Source organism: Schistocerca americana, chromosome 5, assembly GCF_021461395.2.
Source record: "Schistocerca americana isolate TAMUIC-IGC-003095 chromosome 5, iqSchAmer2.1, whole genome shotgun sequence".
Classification (NCBI taxonomy): Eukaryota; Metazoa; Arthropoda; class Insecta; order Orthoptera; family Acrididae; genus Schistocerca; species Schistocerca americana.
The window spans coordinates 490127230-490149400 of NC_060123.1; the positions used below are offsets into that span (position 1 = coordinate 490127230).

At 42.2% G+C, this 22171-nt stretch overlaps 1 protein-coding gene across 1 annotated transcript in view; it reads right to left on the reverse strand.

Moving 5' to 3' along the window:
• LOC124615911 (high affinity cAMP-specific and IBMX-insensitive 3',5'-cyclic phosphodiesterase 8A) overlaps window positions 1-22171 on the reverse strand; it is a 1662866-nt gene that overhangs the window by 92111 nt on the left and 1548584 nt on the right. The window contains exon 14 of the mRNA XM_047144089.1: window positions 13551-13829. Within this exon, the coding sequence (XP_047000045.1) occupies window positions 13551-13829 (279 nt within the window). The remainder of the gene's footprint in view (window positions 1-13550; window positions 13830-22171) is intronic.

A 22171-nucleotide genomic window follows, 5' to 3' on the forward strand; every position in this document is an offset into this window, starting at 1 on the left:
GCTTTGACTCTAGGAGGCCTTTCATACGCTCTATTCAATATTCTTCGCATTCGTCTTTATTTGAAGATGATCTCGACACACTCAGCTGCCTGATTTCAGTCTGTTATTTTCATGCGACTACCTCAGACAGTGTTGATGTCAACTGCAGCTTTCATCGTTTCGTTGCAGCTCAGTGGTTTGATTATCCATATGTTTAGACTGATGGATTCAAAATTCCAGAACGGAAGCATGCTGGATGTGCTTTTCTGTGCCCTCCACTCCAGGTCCAGAGAGCCTCCAAACTGCTTAAAAGCGCTTATATTTTTACAGCGGAGACAGTGGCACTTTTGGAAGAACTCAAATTTGTACCTTCAGTTCCCTGCTCAAAGATAATAATCGTGTTCACTCCCAGAGCACCCTTAAAAATATTGGATACCGGAGATGGAACAAAACAGCCACCAGTTATACAGGGCGTTTCAAACATACTTTCACAAATTTTGGGGACAGATTCCTTGCACTTAAACGAGAAGAAATATCCAGTAAACACGGATCTAAAATGCATACATTAAAAGCTATGAGCACTTGTTCTTCTTCGATACTGTGAAATACATCTCTTCTACTACAAGTTTCCACATTTTGGGAGGCGGTAGTATAGACCAAAAAGAAAAGGCCAGTAAACATGGGCTCTACAACGCATACCGTAAGAGCTGCTCAATATAGCAGATGTGTTTCAAAGTATCGACGTTGAACAGGTGTTCGTAGCTCTTACGCTGCAATTTATTTGCATTTTTTCTTGTTTTGGTACACACTACCTCCTCCCAAAATACGAAAAGCACGGAGTTTGCAGTAGAAATGTGTTTCACAGTAGCGAAGATCAATAAGTTCTCATAGGTATGCATTTTAGAGACCATGTGTACTATACATTTTTTTTAATGTTCTGTGTAAGGAACGCGTCTTTAAAGCTTGAAAAAGTATTTCTGAAATATCCAGTATATGGGCTATGGTGTTGGAATATGTTCACAGTATACCGAGGGGTCCAATCAGCCATTTACTGCGTGTGCATTCCGATACTGGCATCCGCTATAATGAGGAAACTGACATCTTAGCGAAGCAAGCCGCCTCTATAGGCACTGTATTTCATCTGAAATTGCCGCATACAGGTTATTTACGTGAGATCAGAAGCCATGGAAAACGTCAATGGCAAGAGATGTGGAATGTGACCCAACAAACGAAAGGTGGTTATTAGGCGTTGTTATCACCTCGAATTCCTGCGACGCCGTGGTTTACCGAGGACACATTTGTTCCATCTACATCGGTCAGCATTTACAGTTCTCCTGGGTGCGAGTGTGATTCTGAATCGGAAGCTAATATAAATCAAATAATAAAATAAATGTTTTCGTGTCCCAGATTTGAGTGTGAAAGGTTGGGCTTTTTGAACACATTGCTGAGTATGGGTTTCTGTGTGAAGAAGTGAATGTCGTGTGACTAGGGTCTCCTGTCAGGTAGACCGTTCGCCGGGTGCAAGTCTTTCGATTGGACGCCACTTCGCGTCGATGGCGATGAAACGATGATGATTAGGACAACACAACACCCAGTCCCTGAGCGGAGAAAATCTCCGACCCAGCCGGGAATCGAACAGGGCCCAGAGGATTGACATTCTGTCGCGCTGACCACTCGGCTACCGTGGGCGGACTTGTAAAGAAGTGAAATTGAGGTGTTGAGATATAAAATTGTAATCACAGAACAAAGGCAAATAATCGAAAATGTTAATAGAAAATGACTGACATTTCCCCTTTTTGATTTAAACAACGCTCATTTTATTAATGAATATCGTGCAACTGAGAAGAAATAGTATATTTTCCGGCAAAATATTCTTTTTAATCATTTCAACATGTTCATACTTCTACACATGTTCCTGCATATACATCCATAACTAAACAGTACGTATCAAAATAGACATTATAGTGGAAGTCAGTATCCTTTTTAGTGCCTTGCCTTGTATCGTGGGAAACATGAAATGTCAAATCACAACATCTTCCGCCGTCTAAATTTCCAGTGTTATTTTATTTGTGCTTCCAGTTTCAGCCTTACAAGTCCCTTGACCGACGTGGAGGAGAATCCCACCTCTTGTACAATCGAAATAGGGGCCGGCATACAGTCTGTGGTATCCCATAGACTTCTTTTTAACACAGCAATCCCTTCGAACATCACTTGCAAACTCAGAATTCAATATTCCGGCGGTTATATCGGTTATTAATGTTCCAGCATTTCATGTTTGCAATGGCTTATCTGGCGCTTACATTAACCTGTGATTTTGCAATGTTAATCACTTACATATGTTACGTAGGAAAACGTATTCCTGAAGTTTAATTAATTTACATTAATTATTTTGTTGTATTGCGATTTTTTTCCGTCAGTATATTATCTACAGAGAATACAAACAATGAACATTATATGACCATTTACTCACAATATGCACCTGTTTTCGTTTTAGGAACAATGTTTTCTTTCCAGTTGGTATGCTCCAAACCCTAGTCCTCTTTTTGTTCTATCGCATTTCTTCTCCTTAATTAAGGGCATCGTTTCTTCCTTCTAAACTCAAGCAAATAGCGTTTGTAAATCTCACAGCTGTTTACTGCATTCCGGTACAGCGCTGACAATAGGTCTCAAATTCTTTCGTGCAATATAGGGTACTTGTCTCTGTGACAAGTCCTCTTTCTGCACGAAATAAAATTTCAACACTGGTTTGCATCGGAAAAAATCATTTAACAAGTCCATTTTAGAACCAACAGATGCGGATTCGTGCGAAAACAACTACTACAGCGATAACTCATATGCCCCAAAAATTATGACAAGTCCCATTTTTAATCTCAGCGCCCCAATTTGATCTTTCCAAAATAACAGTAAGACATGTTTGTCTTAACAGATGCGGAAAAATACCACTCTTCCTTAAACCAGAGAAGTGTTTGGAACTGTTTGAAAAAGCTTACCGGTGGATGCGAAAGCTGATGCGAAAGCTTATGTTATACTATATTACGGGCACATTCAGAAGTCTTAAACATGACTGTATTTGAGTTTGCACACATTTTATCACATTTGGCTCACTTCCGCAATCTACATATTTTGTGGTATTTTTCAGGCTGTGTGACTGACAAAGTTTTGTAATTAATACTACAGCCGACGGGAACTGCTGGCTGGCTCTCTGAACTTGTGGAATTTCCGCAGGTAACTGTGCCTTTGCGGTAACGAGGTTATATCGAATAACATGATCAGTGTAACAACCTCGGTATCAAATTCTCAATTAAACAAGCGGAGTCGACGCAAACATAAAGCACATGATAGAATTTGGTTCTTGCTTATCCTCGATGGGCGCCAGCCGTCTCTCCTCAGATTGCACATAAATTTTCATCATTACACCCGAAGATAACGGTATTGCACTAATTAAGATGATACAACTTTCCAATGAAATATGGATAAAGTGTCCCTGTTCTGGTCGATTACCACAGTCTAGCTTCAAATCTTTCGTAATACGTGTTTATTTAGAATATGTCACGCTACGCCGCATGTTAACATGTTCTCCCAGTGCAACGTTACGGGCAATGAATACCCAAATGAAACCGATTTACAACAGAACAATAATCGTAACAAATAAAAGCGACACTTACGGTGGGGAATGTGAAATAATTTCAACAGTTTTCAAGCTGATTAACTGATAGTGAGAAGGACTAGAATAATGTCTGCTATGATGGCGAATTTAAGTTCTTGGATTTTTTTTTGACGTTAATATTTGTTGTTTGGGACTAAAATCGTCTTAAAACATTCTGGTTTAGTGTAATATTAGTAAAAATCTAAGACTGAGGTTAAAATATTGCGTTCCCAAGAAATAAAAGAGAACTGCAGGTAATCAACTTATCGAGAAACAAAAGTAATTGCATCAGTCGATTGTCATATGAAAAAAATCTAAGATTCATGTTAAATTACTGCGTTTGCGAAAAAATAGAGAAGTACTCCAGGTAACCAAATTACCGAAAAATAAAAGTAACTGCATTAATCGACGTTTTTGAAAAGTATTTCATGACTATTTCATGAAGAAATTAAAGACACTGAATGTACGAAGGAAACCACTTACTAAGTAGCTCCAAAAACCAGCACGCAGTGAGCTCCAAAGCATACCACTGCTTAATGTAAAGCATACAAATGACTAGATAAAATGTTTGGGCTTGACAGACTCGGCCTGCTACTGGAGATCATTATTGATCTACACACAAAAGCTTCACCGATCACTACGTTCGTAAATTATCAAGTTCATCATTTACCTTTCTAGAGATCACAGTGATAGAAATCTGTGTAAAACATTTAAGTTTTACGAAGCTGAAAAAAGAAAATGTTCGAAAAAAAGCAGGTAAGATTAACTTTCCTTAATTAGCGACGTAGATTGGAAGTTGTCAATAAATACTGCTAAACAACATTCTTTGAGCTCCACTAAATATATCACGTTACGACAGTTACAATTGGTGGTCCCGACTTACCAGAATTTATGTTAGTCGACGGAAATATTTCTTTGCTTATAGTCTGATAAAAACTACAAAGTTCCCCAAATCCTTACAAAAACTGCTCATAAACTGCATTTGATTGCTGTAGTGCGTAATCACAGTATTCCGACAGACTAGAGTAAAGCCAAAATGTGTTATTCTACCTCTAAAATGGCACTTGACTATAAACCAATAAAGAGAGTAACTTGATTCACTTTCCTAACACTCATCGTTCCGAGAGAATGTGTTCATTGAGAGACTGTACTGAAGTTTTACTAAACCATATCTATTCCTACTACACTATGCAGAAGTGAGACATGACTTCAAACAACACAGAAGAACATAAACATATAGGCTACAAAGTAGAGAATAGTTTGTTGAGAGGAACAGGATGTTAAAGAATAAAAATAAGAAAATAAATGTAGAAATAAGAACCGAAATGCAAATACAAAGTATAAGAAGTAAAGATAATAAAACAAGAAAGATCAGTTATTTGGATCCTATTTGTATACTTACACGTACAGTGGTCGACAAGAAAGTGAAGCACCCAGAAGACATGGTCAGATATTAATGTAACTCTCCACAAACGCACGTCATCTGCAGGTATGTAAATGATGGGAGTTTCAATATCTGTGACAGGCAGGACGGTCACAGCGGTGCACTGATGTTGTTCGCGTTTAGTGCTGTTACCAGGCTAGGTAGGTTTGGTTGGTTGGTTGATTCGGGGGAGGGGACCACACACTGAGGTCGTCGGTCCCATCAGATTAGGGAAGGACGGGGAAGGAAAATGGCCGTGCCCTTTCACAGGAACCGTCCTGGAATTTACCTGAAGCGATTTAGGGAAAGCCCGCATCTCGTGGTCGTGCGGTAGCGTTCTCGCTTCCCACGCCCGGGTTCACGGGTTCGATTCCCGGCGGGGTCAGGGATTTTCTCTGCCTCGTGATGGCTGGGTGTTGTGTGCTGTCCTTAGGTTAGTTAGGTTTAAGTAGTTCTAAGTTCTAGGGGACTGATGACCATAGGTGTTAAGTCCCATAGTGCTCAGAGCCATTTGAACCATTTTTTTGATTTAGGGAAATCATGGAAAACCTAAACCAGGATGAACGATCACGGGTTTGAACCATCGCCCTTCAGAATGGGAGTCCACTGCGTTGACCACTCCACCACCTCGCTCAGTGGGTAGGTTTAATAAGGGGCGTGAACAGCGGCGGACGTTAAGTGGTCACTGTGAAACCAAGCGAGGTGGTGCAGTGGTTAGACACTGGACTCGCATTCGGGAGGACGACGGTTCAACCCCGCGTCCGGCCATCCTGATTTGGGTTTTCCGTGATTTCCCTAAATCACTCCAGGCAAATGCTGGGATGGTTCCTCTGAAAGGGCACGGCCGAAGTCCTTCCCCATCCTTCCCTAATCCGGTGAGACCGATGGCCACGCTGTCTGGTCTCCTTCCCCAACCAACCAACCAACCAATATCACTGAGAAGGATACCGAGATGCCGCGTATTCGTGTGAGACACTGTTATCACCAACTGACAAGAGTTTGAAAGGGGCCTTACTGCAGGTCTCAATTTGATCTGCTGGTCCAGTCATGCAATATCGAGATTTGTGGGGCTCTCGGATGCAACAGTGGTCTGATGCTGGACTGCGTGGCAATGTGGGGGCAGATATACTAGTAGCCAAGGTTCCAGTCGACCACGTCTGACCAACACAAGGGAGGGCAGTTCTACTGTGTACCAAACACACCGAAACGCTTCACATTTGCATCTACCATCCGAGAACAAAGGATGGACTCCCTAAAACATCTCAAAATGGTTCAAATGGCTGTGAGCACTTTGGGATTTAACATCTGAGGTCATCAGTCCCCTAGAACTTAGAACTACTTAAACCTAACTAGGCTAAGGACATCACACACATCCATGCCCGAGGCAGGATTCGAACCTGCGACCGTGGCGGTCGTGCGGCCACACCGGCCGGCTACGACATATCACTGGTCGGAGAGTAGCAGCAGCCAGTCTAGGGAATTATCGCCAAAGGCTGCCAACATCACAGCACAAACGGCTGCTTTTGGAGTGGTGCTGTATCCAGGAAGCACGAACTGCTGATGAATGACATCGCACTGTATTCTGCTATGCACTATCCTGAATGACCACTGTCGGCGAGTGTCATATCGACTAGGGAAGAGGTCCCATTCTTTCAATGTTTTGGAGAGGAACAGCGTTGTCATTCCTGGCGTTATGGTGTGGGCCTTCAGGTCACGGTTGGCAGTGACTGGGAGAACCTGGATGGCACCACTGTGCGTCAGGGAGATCCTGCATCCTCGTGTGTTAATCTTCGTGCGACAGTATCTGGTTCCATTTTTCGACAGGACAATGCTAGCCCACACAAGGCACATATCTCTATGAACTGTCTACATTTGCTGTACTGATCTCCAGATCTGTTCCCGTTGAACATGTGAGGGACTAGCTCGAACGTCACCTCCGTATCAGCACCAGTATCCAGGATATCGAGGACCAGTTACAACAGTTGTAGCTAACTTGCATCAGGAGAGGATACAAAGGGCTTATGAAGCCTTCGAAACCAAACAAGTGCACGGGTCCAGGCCAGATGAGGCGCAACGTTATACTGCTAAGTTAACTCACACTGCCAAGTTTTTTGTGAATTTGGCTAGATTTTGTAATCACTGAAATAATATCACATACCTTCTCAATCCCTGAAGTTTCATTTCGTTACTCCTCCCCTTCTGGGCTGTTCACTCGGGCAGTCTATATGGTGCATCAGCCAAGGAAGAAGACCAGGCGGTGGATCCACTAGGTGGTCTCATGGGCTTACTGATCATGGACATTGCGGCCCGTGGCGTTGGTGATGTTTCCAACCACAAATATATTAGCCGTGGGTTTTCCGACCGTCGAAGGAAGTCATAACAGTGGGGTAAGCTCTGCTAACTGTTTTGTGGTAACAAAATCCCTTGAAATTTTATCCAGGCTAAGAATAGCCTACGCACATAGCAAATAGGCGTGTTTTAATACATTTTATTTTTACTTTCTTTTTACCATTTTTCCTTCTACAGTTTTATATAGCGAATGAATGAATGTTTGTCTTATTTTATAAATTTTAACCTCTCATTCAATTTTTTTTTCATAAGAAAGCCAGATATTTTAAACGATTTAAAGCCTCAGACTCATTATATATTTCTGTAACCCATTTTAACCTTTTGTCAGTATCAATATATCTTTTTCTTCTCTTTTAAAGATGCCAATGGAATGCTTTTTAATTTCAGTTATAGCATTTACTGATTTCTTCTTCAGTTTACGGATCAGAAAATACAGATTTGGATGTTTTTGATTTCTTGGGAAATTTTAGTTTCCTATCCCAACCTGCAGCAGAATTTGTGGTCCAGTGGATACAGAGTTGGAATTAGCTGCCAGAACTGTAGCTGCCTGTGATGTGATCCGAAACACACCAGGGATAGTTGTCAGTGTGCGTCAGAATCTTGTCCGCCGATGTCATTCTTGCACTGAGGTTGATGGCCGTCAGTTTCAGCACATTTTGAAAGATACAGTACAAACGATATGTTCATTGTGTCAGTTACGGTATTTGCACCTAAGTGTAACTAATGCAAATAAAAAAGTACACAGTAATGTGATTTCATTCCTATTATCTCCTTAAACTGGCTTCTCTGATCCCAGGTTCCCTACCTCAAATTTTTCAGTGAAGCATTCTCTATGGCCTGTTAAATTTTTGCACGCTCTTACGGAAACACTCTATATAGCGGTACATTATGAAGTTCTATAGCAATGACGTGCTTTTCAGTTAGTACGACAGGGTCTGAAATATGTCCTATAACATAGTACACAGTTTGTCATTAAATATTAAATATTCTAAAAAATGATATATGCACCCATATGACAAAACAGCCAGACAGAATACTTAATGAACAATCAGAGTTAAGGAATAAGATGCGTATACAAAATTTCAACAGTGCTTTAACCAAATAATTTTGGTTTGGCTTCTATGTCCTACATATAAAACTGTCTAATTTGATGTGTTATGTTGGATTATTTTGTAATCTTATTCCTGTATTTTAGCTTCACATGCCAGTTGTCAAAATTGTAATTTACATTATCATGTGAATCCATCTCACAGAGGTATATAAATTTGATCTTAGGAATAACAAAGGGCCGGTAATGTAGACTCGTTGAGTGTCAAGTTTCATGTTTACTCTATATGACAGTCATATCACACATTATCAAGAACTGTCACTATCTGAAAATTGACAGAAGTGACATATATGACGAACTGTGTCCTGCGTTACAGGACATATTTCAGATCATGTCGTATTAACTGACAAGCATGTCTTTGCTATACAGGTGCCCAATGTAAGTAGAATGATTTACCGCTATATATGTAAAGTTATCTTTTTGTAGAAATTGATGCACATACAATTGTTTGTTCCTCCGTATCAGATAACACTGACGATGGATTATAAACCCGAAAACCGGTTTTGGCAAATAAAACATTTGTAGTGCAGCTCATGGTGTACAGAAGATGGCTTTCAATAAATTTCGTCGTTTGCAATTTTTAAGCGGCCTCGGCACTTACTCCGTTTGGAATTCGCGCACAACCTGTCGTATGCTCATCCCATTTTCTGTGCAACCTTGAGAAAAAAAACGGCTTCCATTTCATTGTTGTAGTTATTTCCATTACTCTAAGCGTATAGAACTCGCAAGATCCCCTCGCTTCTAAACTGATAATGTTATTACTCAGCTTAGCCGCGAGTCCATAGAGGGTGGTGTATGTGACGTACAGTATAACTGGTCAGCATTTCCACCCGGAATTTGCGAGTGTAAGTCGGAACTTCCTTGACCCGCCTTGGTGGGTCGTGTCGTCGGATTTCCTCCTACCTGTGCGCGGTGCAGCTCTCGTAAATGTCGTCCCGTGCAGATTCTTCATTGGCGCATTGGACGTCTCTGTCGGTGGAAGCTAATTATCTGAAATTGCTGTCGATCAACTTTGGGGTATCTATTTACTCGAAATTAACATTCAGAATGCCGTAATATCACTTTTATTGGATCAATAATGAAACACTCATGTCACAAACTACTCGTAACCGAGAGCATGGCTACCATCGAACAAGACAGGAAGAGCTCTTAACGCCGACTGCCGACTTTGGCGCGCAGTCCGTATCTCTTACTAGTTTCGTCACAGTTCGTGGATCCCCGATCAAGTTCTTACTTACTAAGATAGGCATTTGTTAATGAATGGTTGTGAATTTCAGCGAGGCAAAATTAGTTTCAAACATCCAGAGGCTCCTCCTAGTATTCATGTTGTCATAAATGACTTTAACTATTAAATATAAATAAACAAAATGAACCATGGACCTTGCTGTTGGTGGGGAGGCTTGCGTGCCTCAGCGATACAGATAGCCGTACCGTAGGTGCAACCACAACGGAGGGGTATATGCTGAGAGGCCAGACAAACGTGTGGTTCCTGAAGAGGGGCAGCAGCCTTTTCAGTAGTTGCAAGGGTAACAGTCTGGATGATTGACTGATCTGGCCTTGTAACAATAACCAAAACAGCCTTGCTGTGCTGGTACTGCGAACGGCTGAAAGCAAGGGGAAACTACAGCCGTAATTTTTCCCGAGGGCATGCAGCTTTACTGTATGATTACATGATGATGGCGTCCTCTTGGGTAAAATATTCCGGAGGTAAAATAGTCCCCCATTCGGATCTCCGGGCGGGGACTACTCAAGAGGATGTCGTTATCAGGAGAAAGAAAACTGGCGTTCTACGGATCGGAGCGTGGAATGTCAGATCCCTTAATCGGGCAGGTAGGTTAGAAAATTTAAAAAGGGAAATGGATAGGTTGAAGTTGGATATAGTGGGAATTAGTGAAGTTCGGTGGCAGGAGGAACAAGACTTCTGGTCAGGTGACTAGAGGGTTATAAACACAAAATCAAATAGGGGTAATGCAGGAGTAGGTTTAATAATGAATAGGAAAATAGGAATGCGGGTAAGCTACTACAAACAGCATAGTGAACGCATTATTGTGGCCAAGATAGATACGAAGCCCACGCCTACTACAGTAGTACAAGTTTATATGCCAACTAGCTCTGCAGATTACGAAGAAATTGAAGAAATGTATGATGAAATAAAAGAAATTATTCAGATTGTGAAGGGAGACGAAAATTTAATAGTCATGGGTGACTGGAATTCGAGTGTAGGAAAAGGGAGAGAAGGAAACATAGTAGGTGAATATGGATTGGGGGACAGAAATGAAAGAGGAAGCCGCCTGGTCGAATTTTGCACAGAGCACAACATAATCATAACTAACACTTGGTTTAAGAATCATGAAGGAAGGTTGTATACATGGGAGAACCCTGGAGATACTAAAAGGTATCAGATAGATTATATAATGGTAAGACAGAGATTTGGGAACCAGGTTTTAAATTGTAAGACATTTCCAGGGGCAGATGTGGACTCTGACCACAATCTATTGGTTATGACCTGTAGATTAAAACTGAAGAAACTGCAAAAAGGTGGGAATTTAAGGAGATGGGACCTGGTAAACTGACTAAACCAGAGGTTGTAGAGAGGTTCAGGGAGAGCATAAGGGAGCAATTGACAGGAATGGGGGAAATAAATACAGTAGAAGACGAATGGGTAGCTTTGAGGGATGAAGTAGTGAAGGCAGCAGAGGATCAAGTAGGTAAAAAGACGAGGGCTAGTAGAAATCCTTGGGTAACAGAAGAAATATTGAATTTAATTGATGAAAGGAGAAAATATAAAAATGCAGTAAGTGAAACAGGCAAAAAGGAATACAAACGTCTCAAAAATGAGATCGACAGGAAGTGCAAAATGGCTAAGCAGGGATGGCTAGAGGACAAATGTAAGGATGTAGAGGCCTATCTCACTAGGGGTAAGATAGATACCGCCTACAGGAAAATTAAAGAGACCTTTGGAGATAAGAGAACGACTTGTATGAATATCAAGAGCTCAGATGGAAACCCAGTTCTAAGCAAAGAAGGGAAAGCAGAAAGGTGGAAGGAGTATATAGAGGGTCTATACAAGGGCGATGTACTTGAGGACAATATTATGGAAATGGAAGAGGATGTAGATAAAGATGAAATGGGAGATATGATACTGCGTGAAGAGTTTGACAGAGCACTGAAAGACCTGAGTCGAAACAAGGCCCCCGGAGTAGACAATATTCCATTGGAACTACTGACGGCCGTGGGAGAGCCAGTCCTGACAAAACTCTACCATCTGGTGAGCAAGATGTATGAAACAGGCGAAATACCCTCAGACTTCAAGAAGAATATGATAATTCCAATCCCAAAGAAAGCAGGTGTTGACAGATGTGAAAATTACCGAACTGTCAGCTTAATAAGTCACAGCTGCAAAATACTAACACGAATTCTTTACAGACGAATGGAAAAACTAGTAGAAGCCAACCTCGGGGAAGATCAGTTTGGATTCCGTAGAAACACTGGAACACGTGCGGCAATACTGACCTTACGACTTATCTTAGAAGAAAGATTAAGGAAAGGCAAACCTACGTTTCTAGCATTTGTAGACTTAGAGAAAGCTTTTGACAATGTTGACTGGAATACTCTCTTTCAAATTCTAAAGGTGGCAGGGGTAAAATACAGGGAGCGAAAGGCTATTTACAATTTGTACAGAAACCAGATGGCAGTTATAAGAGTCGAGGGACATGAAAGGGAAGAAGTGGTTGGGAAGGGAGTAAGACAGGGTTGTAGCCTCTCCCCGATGTTGTTCAATCTGTATATTGAGCAAGCAGTAAAGGAAACAAAAGAAAAATTCGGAGTAGGTATTAAAATTCATGGAGAAGAAATAAAAACTTTGAGGTTCGCCGATGACATTGTAATTCTGTCAGAGACAGCAAAGGACTTGGAAGAGCAGTTGAATGGAATGGACAGTGTCTTGAAAGGAGGATATAAGATGAACATCAACAAAAGCAAAACTAGGATAATGGAATGTAGTCTAATTAAGTCGGGTGATGCTGAGGGAATTAGATTAGGAAATGAGGCACTTAAAGTAGTAAAGGAGTTTTGCTATTTGGGGAGCAAAATAACTGATGATGGTCGAAGTAGAGAGGATATAAAATGTAGGCTGGCAATGGCAAGGAAAGCGTTTCTGAAGAAGAGAAATTTGTTAACATTCAGTATTGATTTAATTGTCAGGAAGTCATTTCTGAAAGTATTCGTATGGAGTGTAGCCATGTATGGAAGTGAAACATGGACGATAAATAGTTTGGACAAGAAGAGAATAGAAGCTTTCGAAATGTGGTGCTACAGAAGAATGCTGAAGATTAGATGGGTAGATCACATAACTAATGAGGAAGTATTGAATAGGATTGGGGAGAAGAGAAGTTTGTGGCACAACTTGACCAGAAGAAGGGATCGGTTGGTAGGACATGTTCTGAGGCATCAAGGGGTCACCAATTTAGTATTGGAGGGCAGCGTGGAGGGTAAAAATCGTAGAGGGAGACCAAGAGATGAATACACTAAGCAGATTCAGAAGGATGTGGGTTGCAGTAGGTACTGGGAGATGAAAAGGCTTGCACAGGATAGAGTAGCATGGAGGGCTGCATCAAACCAGTCTCAGGACTGAAGACCACAACAACAACAACAAACAAAATCGGTGACTTTGGCGCCAAGATGGCGGTACCTCCCGTCATGTATATTTCCCAGGCTGACGCTTGGTGCTACGGTCCAGCGCCGAGCTTACAAACTCAAGTAGCTTAGGTCTACGAAACTATCCGGAGACGAAGGCTGCCAGCGAGGGCACTGCCTAACACGGCAACAACACATCCGTTTCTGGTGAACGACTGACGTAAATCAGCAGAGTGGGGGGCTCTGGTGGGAAAACCCGTAATGCAAAACTGCTCGGCCGGAGGTCCCACGCACCTGCAGCTCCGGGAACGCAACGCTCGGAGAGCCATGCGTTGGCTGATGCAATAGAAACTAAAGTAACAGGGGATATAACCCCAGAGCCAGTTAGCGGGTGGAGTGAAGCTGTTTACCTGGACTTGCCCGGGTGGTCGACGTCGTGTGCGGCGGCGGCGATGAGGCAGGTGGCTTCGTCGAGCGGCTCCAGAAGTTGGCGCAGCCGCTCGCGATCCAGGAAGTTGGCGCACGCCTGCAGGACGTCGGCCGCGTGCGTCGAGTTGTGGTACGTGTTGGTCGTGTGGTAGTTGATCTCGATGATGGTGAGCCAGTTGTGCAGGGTCGCTTCGTCGCAGCCCAGCGTCTGCGGCACCTCGAAGTGCGTCATCAGATTCATGCCCAAGTATACCAGCGGCCTGCAACATACAGTTCGTCATTACGCTGCCACGCGTCACTGGACATCTGGCCTGCTGAGTGGGAAAAAGTCCTTTAAATAACAATCCTGGAGAATGGGACTCCACGAAAGTTACAGAATAGTGTTGATTTTTCAAGCCAGCAAGACACTCTTAAACATTGTCCAGAACCGACTAAAATCACAAGTAGACAGATAGTTACTAAGATAAGAAGCAAAGTTCAGAGGAGGAACCGCTACTGGGGACTAACTACCAAAAACCACATGAATTATGGGAAAAATTGGGGTGCACCATAAAAGCACACCGGACCAAAGTTAGTGACCCTCAGCAGATTCAAAATGATTCAAATGGCTCTGAGCACTATGGGACTTAACATCTGAGGTCATCAGTCCCCTAGAACTTAGAACTACTTAATCTTAACTAACCTAAGGACAGCACACACATCCACGCTCGAGGCAGGATTCGAACCTGCGACCGTAGCGGTCGCGGGGTTCCAGACTGTAGCGCCTAGAACCGCTCGGCCACATCGGCCGGCTCCCTCAGCAGAGATCAGCCTAATAAGTACAACACGGCCTCTGGCCTTGGCAATGGTTCTAGTTCTGCGAGGAAGAGAGTCCATAAGTTTCCTCGGGTATGCAATATCCAGCCGAAGCTACACATTGATGAATGGATTATGTAGAGGTACCAAATTACTAAGATGTTGATTTGTACATTTCATTTTCTGTTCCAAATAGTCCCAGACCTTATCTATGGGGCCAAGGTCGGGAGGTATAGAGGCCCTGGCGAGATGTGATGAGATACCCGAGTGTTCGTCATACCGCGAATGTGTGCGGGTAGCTCCGTGAACACGGCTGTTGCGACCTTGGAGGATGGCAATGTTCAAAGCATACTCATCGTGAAGATGTAGACCTAAGTGCGACAGTGGTTACTGAGAATGTTGAAATAAACATCCCGGTTCGTGTTCACAGCAACCCAAATGAGTGAGCCCAAATAACAGTATAGAAAACATCCCAGAAACATCACAGAACCATCTCTGACTTGGACTATAGCCTCTTCACACTGCGAACTAAATGCCATATATGGCCATATATGGCCGTCGGTACGCTCTACATCTTGCATCATTTGAGAAGAGGCCAAAACGCGACTTGTCGAGCCGGCCGTTGTGGCCGAGTGGTTCTACGCGCTTCAGTCCGGAACCGCGCGACCCTTGCGGTCGCAGGTTCGAATCCTGCTTCGGGCGTGGATGTGTATGATGTCCTTAGATTAGTTGGGCTTAAGTAGTTCTAAGTTCTAGGGGATTGATGATCTCAGATGTAAAGTCCCATAGTCCTCTGAGCCATTTTTGCGACTTGTCGGTCCACACAGTGCACCCCTCCTGTCAGCTATTTCCAGATTCTGTGTTGCTTGAGCAGTTGAAGATCTACAGCTTTAACTGCCGCTGAGAGATCTGACCTTTCGCGTAGTATCCATCTTCAAATGCGTCCGCTGGCATCAGCAATCCCAACAATGTGGGATTGTGGATCCATCTTGATTCAAAACACTTTTGTTATTTATTCATTTCCAAACTAGTTTCAGCAGCAATATCGACGTCATAAGTAGGTTCTTTAATTCTAAAACATGCAAAAATAGCATATTTATAAACGTTGTAAAATATTATTACATTTGTACTGTTTTGTTCCAAATGTCGTTTTCAGTGAATAGTTTCATAATACCGTATTTACTTTACTAAAAACCAGACCTCGAAACTGATGCACACATCCTGAAACACAGCAACAGTTTATACCGAAAACTAAAACAAACGCACCGACCCACCCACCCACCCACCCACCCACACACCCACACACACACACACTCTCTCTCTCTCTCTCACACACACACATTCTCCCACATCGTACACAGAGACAAAAGTAAGGAGCAGAAGTCGTTAGAAATGTCGCTACAATTTTCATAACCTCTTGCAATGTGCGATACATGTCGCGCGACACACGCGCACAGCAAGATGGCGTAAAGTTTCGTATTACGAAAAAAGTGCGAAAGTTATACTTTTCTGTGTCTAAAAGCAGCCGCAAGCCGCCCAACGAGCGTGAGTAAATGAAAAATTACGTAACAACCTAGTACACACCAAAACTGTATCCACAACACTACCGCAGTCCCAGTTGTATAATTCTGACATACATAAGTTCGCGTAAGCTCTGTTTACTAACAGCCACTCATACAGTCGCAGATGACATGATGTGTGCTGGAAAAAAAAAAAAAAAATGCTGGAAACAGAGACAACAGTCGTAAAAACCATGCTGTGAGGTAACAAGCTGTTAAGAAACTATTCACAGAAAGCAATATTTTGAACCAAACAGTATGTGTGTAATAATGTTTTACAGTGGTTATAAGTATGTTATTCTTACATGATTTAGAATTAAAGAACCCATTGATGATGGCGATATTGTCGCTGAAACTAGTTTGGGAATAAACAACTAAATATATAACAGAAATGTTTTGCATCAAGCTGGAGTCATAACTCCATATTGTTGTTTTTATTCAAACATCAACCAATAAAAGAGTTTCAAGATAAAATTATTGTTATCAGCAATTTGTTGGGATCGAAACCGATTGTAATTGACTAGGTGTGAACTGGACTCTGGCCCTCGTCGGTTACTACCAATGTTCTTACTCTGTGTTACATGGCTACGTTAAATATCGAATAAACAAGCAATGTCATACAGTAACGATATTCCTTTCATGCGAGTTCGTGATTCACTGTCAAAGATATCGGGCCGCGCTCGAGGCCGCGCTACCCTGCCGCCTCCCTAGGGAGCGCTAGTGTCGCAACTCTGCAGAACAAAGGAACACGCACGGCCCGGCAAAGTGCGCTCTCGGTTGCGTGTGCGAGCAGTGCTCTGTGTGATGCCGGACGAGTAGAGTCTGCAACGGTGAGTCTGTTGTCGTGGTTTGAGGGAAGATGCTGCGGTGGTCGTGCGGTAGCGCTCTCGCAGTTGGGTGTGTGGTGTCCCTGCATGATAGACGTAGTGCACGTAGCAGTGGCCAACCCTTAATAGCCATAGTAATTGGTTGCTGGATACGTGACAAAAATGCTCCACATCGGCAACTAGAAACATGCTAGTCTGATACTTCGGACGCTGGCGACATACCTTTGCTGACGAAGAACAGTGAAACATTTCAGTGCAAGGAGCGCTTCACGTTTGGATGCAAACAGTTATTTCACTGGCATTTAGACATGCATCTCATTTGTGCACCGAACGGTTGGTGTCTAGGCCTTGGAGCTGCTGAATTTAACCGGGCCTAAGGCTATTGTTAGTTTAAGAATAGATTGGTTCGGCAATGTAAGCTAAACTGTTTAAATTTTATTATGTGTTTGTTGACACTATAACCATTAACCGTTTTTATTGTGTAGGCTCACTTATTTTACTGCCGTAAACTTTCTGTATTTCTTTTGAATTTAGTTATGATACCTGAAGCGAGTTACGAAAGATTACGGTTAGCAGGTAAAGCCTTGTGGCTCTCTGTCTGCGAAATTGAGTTTACACATGTTGCAAGTGTTAAAATCCTACCTAAAGTCCATTTTCTATTAAAAATTTGCTTTCATACTCCTTAAGTATTAAGTTTTATTATGGGTTCTTAAACACATTTAATTTGAAACTTCCTGGCAGATTAAAACTGTGTGCCGGACCGAGACTCGAACTCGGGACCTTTGCCTTTCGCGGGCAAGTACTCTACCGACTGAGCTACCCAAGCACGACTCACGCCCCGTCCTCACAGCTTTAATTCCGCCAGTACCTCGTCTCCTACCTTCCAAACTTTACAGAAGCTCTCCTGCGAACCATGCAGAACTAGCACTCCTGAAAGAAAGGATATTGCGGAGACATGGCTGAGACTCAGCCTGGGGGATGTTTCTAGAATGAAATTTTCACTCTACAGCGGAGTGTGCGCTGATATGAAACTTCCCGAGTTCGAGTCTCGGTCCGGCACACAGTTTTAATCTGCCAGGAAGTTTCATATCAGCACACACTCCGCTGTAGAGTGAAAATTTCATTCTAGAAACATCCCCCAGGCTGTGGCTCAGCCATGTCTCCGCAATATCCTTTCTTTCAGGAGTGCTAGTTCTGCATGGTTCGCAGGAGAGCTTCTGTAAAGTTTGGAAGGTAGGAGACGAGGTACTGGCGGAATTAAAGCTGTGAAGACGGGGCGTGAGTCGTGCTTGGGTAGCTCAGTCGGTAGAGCGCTTGCCCGCGAAAGGGAAAGGTCCCGAGTTCGAGTCCCGGTACGGCACACAGTTTTAATCTGCTAGGAAGTTTCATATCAGCGCACACTCCGCTGTAGAGTGAAAATTTCATTCTAGAAACATCTAATTTGATCTGCTTTTCATCCCAAGACTGCATACGTAAAGTCAAATAGGTTGCTTTTAATTATGTTCAAATGGCTCTGAGCACTATGGGACTCAACTGCTGTGGTCATAAGTCCCCTAGAACTTAGAACTACTTAAACCTAACTAACCTAAGGACATCACACACATCCATGCCCGAGGCAGGATTCGAACCTGCGACCGTAGCGGTCGTGCGGTTCCAGACTGTAGCGCCTTTAACCGCTCGGCCACTCCGGCCGGCTAATAATGTTGAACGATCATTTGTCAGTTTACCTTTGGTAATTTTTTAATATGTGTGTGTTTCAGATTTGCCTATAAGTGAAATGTGTTAATGTATTCTGTGGAGGCAGCGCTCAGCGATGCCGGTAGGGGCTGTTTGTTCGGAGGCTATGCCGTTCCTTTCGTGCCAGCGTCACTGTTATTTGAAATTTTTTTAACTATTCAGATTATTTGTTGGTTATTTACTGCTGAATAAATCTATGTAATTTATGTGCGTGTATCTGGGTTTGTGTCCACAGTCTTTCCACGACAGAATTGAGCGTGTTTAAGTTTTTATTCAAAAGTACTACGGGGACTGCTCAACTTCAGCTCAAAAATATTTTGCAGTTTGCTTTGGTGGTACGGTATTCATTACCTATTTTTACTTAGGCATTTAGACAGTGTTTGTTTATTTGCAGAGACGACTAGAAGCACGCCAAAACACACAGAATACTTGGCAGATGTAAGGCAAACTGTTTTGTATGCTCTGAAGAAGGAAAAGTGGCAGTATAGCGTTGCTAGAGACTATTCTTTTAATTTCCTTTTAAATGCTATATGACTATCTGTCAGACTTTTGATGCTATTAGGTAAGTGACCAATTTCTTTTGTGACAGCATAATTTACCCCCTTCTGAGCCAAAGTTAGATTTAACCTTGAATAGTGAAGATCATCCTTTCTCCCAGTGTTGTAGCCATGTACACTGCTATTACTTTTGAATTCGTTCGGATCGGTAATAACAAATTTCATAAGTGAATATATATGAAATTTGTTATTAACAATCCGAACGAATCCAAAAGTAATAGCAGTGTACATGGCTACAATACTAGGAGAAAGGATGATCTTCACTACTCAAGGTTAAATCTAACTTTTGCTCAAAGGGGGTAAATTATGCTGCCGCAAAAGTCTTTGGTCACTTACCTAATAGCATCAAAAGTCTGACAGATAGCCATACAGCATTTAAAAGGAAATTAAAAGAATTTCTTAATTGCAACTCCTTCTTCTCATTAGATGAATTTTTCGATGTAGTAAGTGGGTAATTTCCCCAAGCCCCACAAAAAAATTAAAATATTAAGTGTCATGTAATATTTTGTGTATGTAATATGTTATAGACACCTTTTATTAACCTGACACGTTCCACATCATTACGAAGTGTCGTATTCATGATCTATGAAACAAGTACTAATCTAATCTAATCTAATCTATGGCATGTCACAACAACTAATAAGTGTGTGGTGTCAATGGAAAATGGCCAGGGTTAGGTCGTCCTCGTAAAGCAACAAGGAGGATGGACAGAATGATTTGTGTGCAGTTGGCTGCTGATCGAAGAAAATCGGCTCAACAAATGGACTGAAACTACATTCCTCTACTGTAAAACGCCGCCAAGTGACAGGTGATTAAAATGGTAGACGACCATCACGTAACTCACTCATATATTAAAGAAAAGAAGGCAGGCCAACATTGAGTTTACAAAGAAACATCAAACTTGGAATGCTACAGATTGGTCTCACTTGTAAAGTGTTGTGGAGTGACGGAAGTAAATTTAATGTATTTTCTTTTGATAGAGTGCAATATATAAGTGGGCCAAAAAACCACAGGGACAGCAAAAACTACTAAGTATCAACCATTAATCACGCAGGTGGCAGCGTCATGGTGTGGGGATATTTTTCTAGACGTAGGGTTCAGTACAAGTAGAAGGCAAAATGAATCGTTTACTGTACAGTGACTTTTTAGAAAAGAATATGGTTCCACATGGGAGAAAGAACGTGCCACTTAAGTGGATATCATCAGGACAATGATTCAAAACACACACCTACGGACAGCCGGCCGAAGTGGCCGAGCGGTTCTAAGCGCTACAGTCTGGAGCCGCGCGACCGCTACGGTCGCAGGTTCGAATCCTGCCTCGGGCATGGATGTGTGTGATGTCCTTAGGTTAGTTAGGTTTAAGTAGTTCTAAGTTCTAGGGGACTGATGACCTCAGCAGTTAAGTCCCATAGTGCTCAGAGCCATTTGAACCATTTTTTGAACACACCTATGGGCACTTAAGAAAAGTTTTTTACACATAAGAAAATCAAACTGTTGGAGAAGCCAAGTCAGAGGCTGGATCTAAATCCAGCTGAACACCTCTAGGATGTATTAGATCCAGGTTTTTGTCGTAGAAGCTACTCCAAAAAGGATCAGTTTGCTGCTGCCTTACTGGAAGAATAGTGAAAACATTCACTCGAACTATTACAAAAGCTTGTGGATTCAGTGCCACGTGCATGTGTAGCTGTGTTCAAAGCCCATGGGTATGCAACGAAATACTGATTCGTTCTTCAGATTCCGAAACGGTGTTGATTTATTCTTACATACAAATCACTCTTGAGGCAGAAGAATCGTTATTTCTGTTTTGATGCAACAAATCTTCATTTAAACGAAATGTAGTTTTGTACTAAATGGATTATAATTACACACTTTTCAGTTATTTTCTGTTACACACTTACCTTTGTGTATTTGGAACTAATGTTTTCTACAAAGTATTTCTGAGCGCTACTGTACACCAACAAATCGCGGACTCCACGATTACGGGCACGTATTAGTCCCTTTCTGCCAACATTTCATATCTGATTCCGTACAACCGACTGGCTCAAACACAAGGTCTGTACAGAAAAGAAGAAGTTATATCTCCACAAGTGGGAGACGTCAGTATTACATCGTCGACTGCCAGTACAAGTCAATGAGGCGACAAGACAACGAATCGTCATTGCAGTCATCCCACGATCGAGCCACTACTAAGTTAAAACGTAATTTTTAGTATCAGTTGTCTGTAGTGCATTTTTGGATTGGAGGAAGTAGTTGATCGACGATTCTTGAGATTTGTAGAGTAGATAAGTGGTATGTTATATACATTTTTTTGGGGGAAAGGTTTTCCTGTATTAAACATCAATTTGGTGAAAGATTTCTGCAGTAGACAGTGGGTGTGTTTAAATAAGGAGTGTAATTTGCGGCCGGCCGTTGTGGCCGAGCGGTTCTAGGCGCTTCAGTCCGGAACCGCGCTGCTGCTACGGTCGCAGGTTCGAATCCTGCCTCGGGCATGGATGTGTGTGATGTCCTTAGGTTAGTCAGGGTTAAGTAGTTCTAAGCCTAGGGGACTGATGACCTCAGATGTTAAGTCCCATAGTGCTTGGAGCCATTTGAATTATTTTGTACTTTGAAGTACATATTTAAAATAAAAATTAGATAATTGAGGAAAGTCTAAAGGAGATGTTTGCCAAGCTAACTGCAGGACAGGAACGTTTAAAAAAGAAACAGTTAATACAAGAAATTAAAGAAACTGTGAAAAGTAACTAGGAAAATATAGACAGTAATTTTTAAGACCTACAAGACGATGAGCGAAGAAAAAATTTCGCAAGATAGAAACGGGTAGAGAAAGCAAGTCAAGAAGAAATCAAAGGCATAGGAATCGTCGCCTGTCCAAAGTTGTAAAAGTGGGCATCTGAGAAAATTAAACATTAGAATGCTAATTTTTTTTATGAGAAGGGTGAAACCCACAACAATGACCTGAATTTGAGTAGTGGGTGCTCTGTAGCTTCAACTGCAGGCAGCAGACAAGTATGAGTAATCATAATCATAGTAGGGGTGCTCCTAACGAAATCCATAGTTCCCAAGACGCCTACCATAACAGAAAAAGTTCTGCAGCCGTAGAGAAAACAAAATTGCCCAGTAGAAGGAT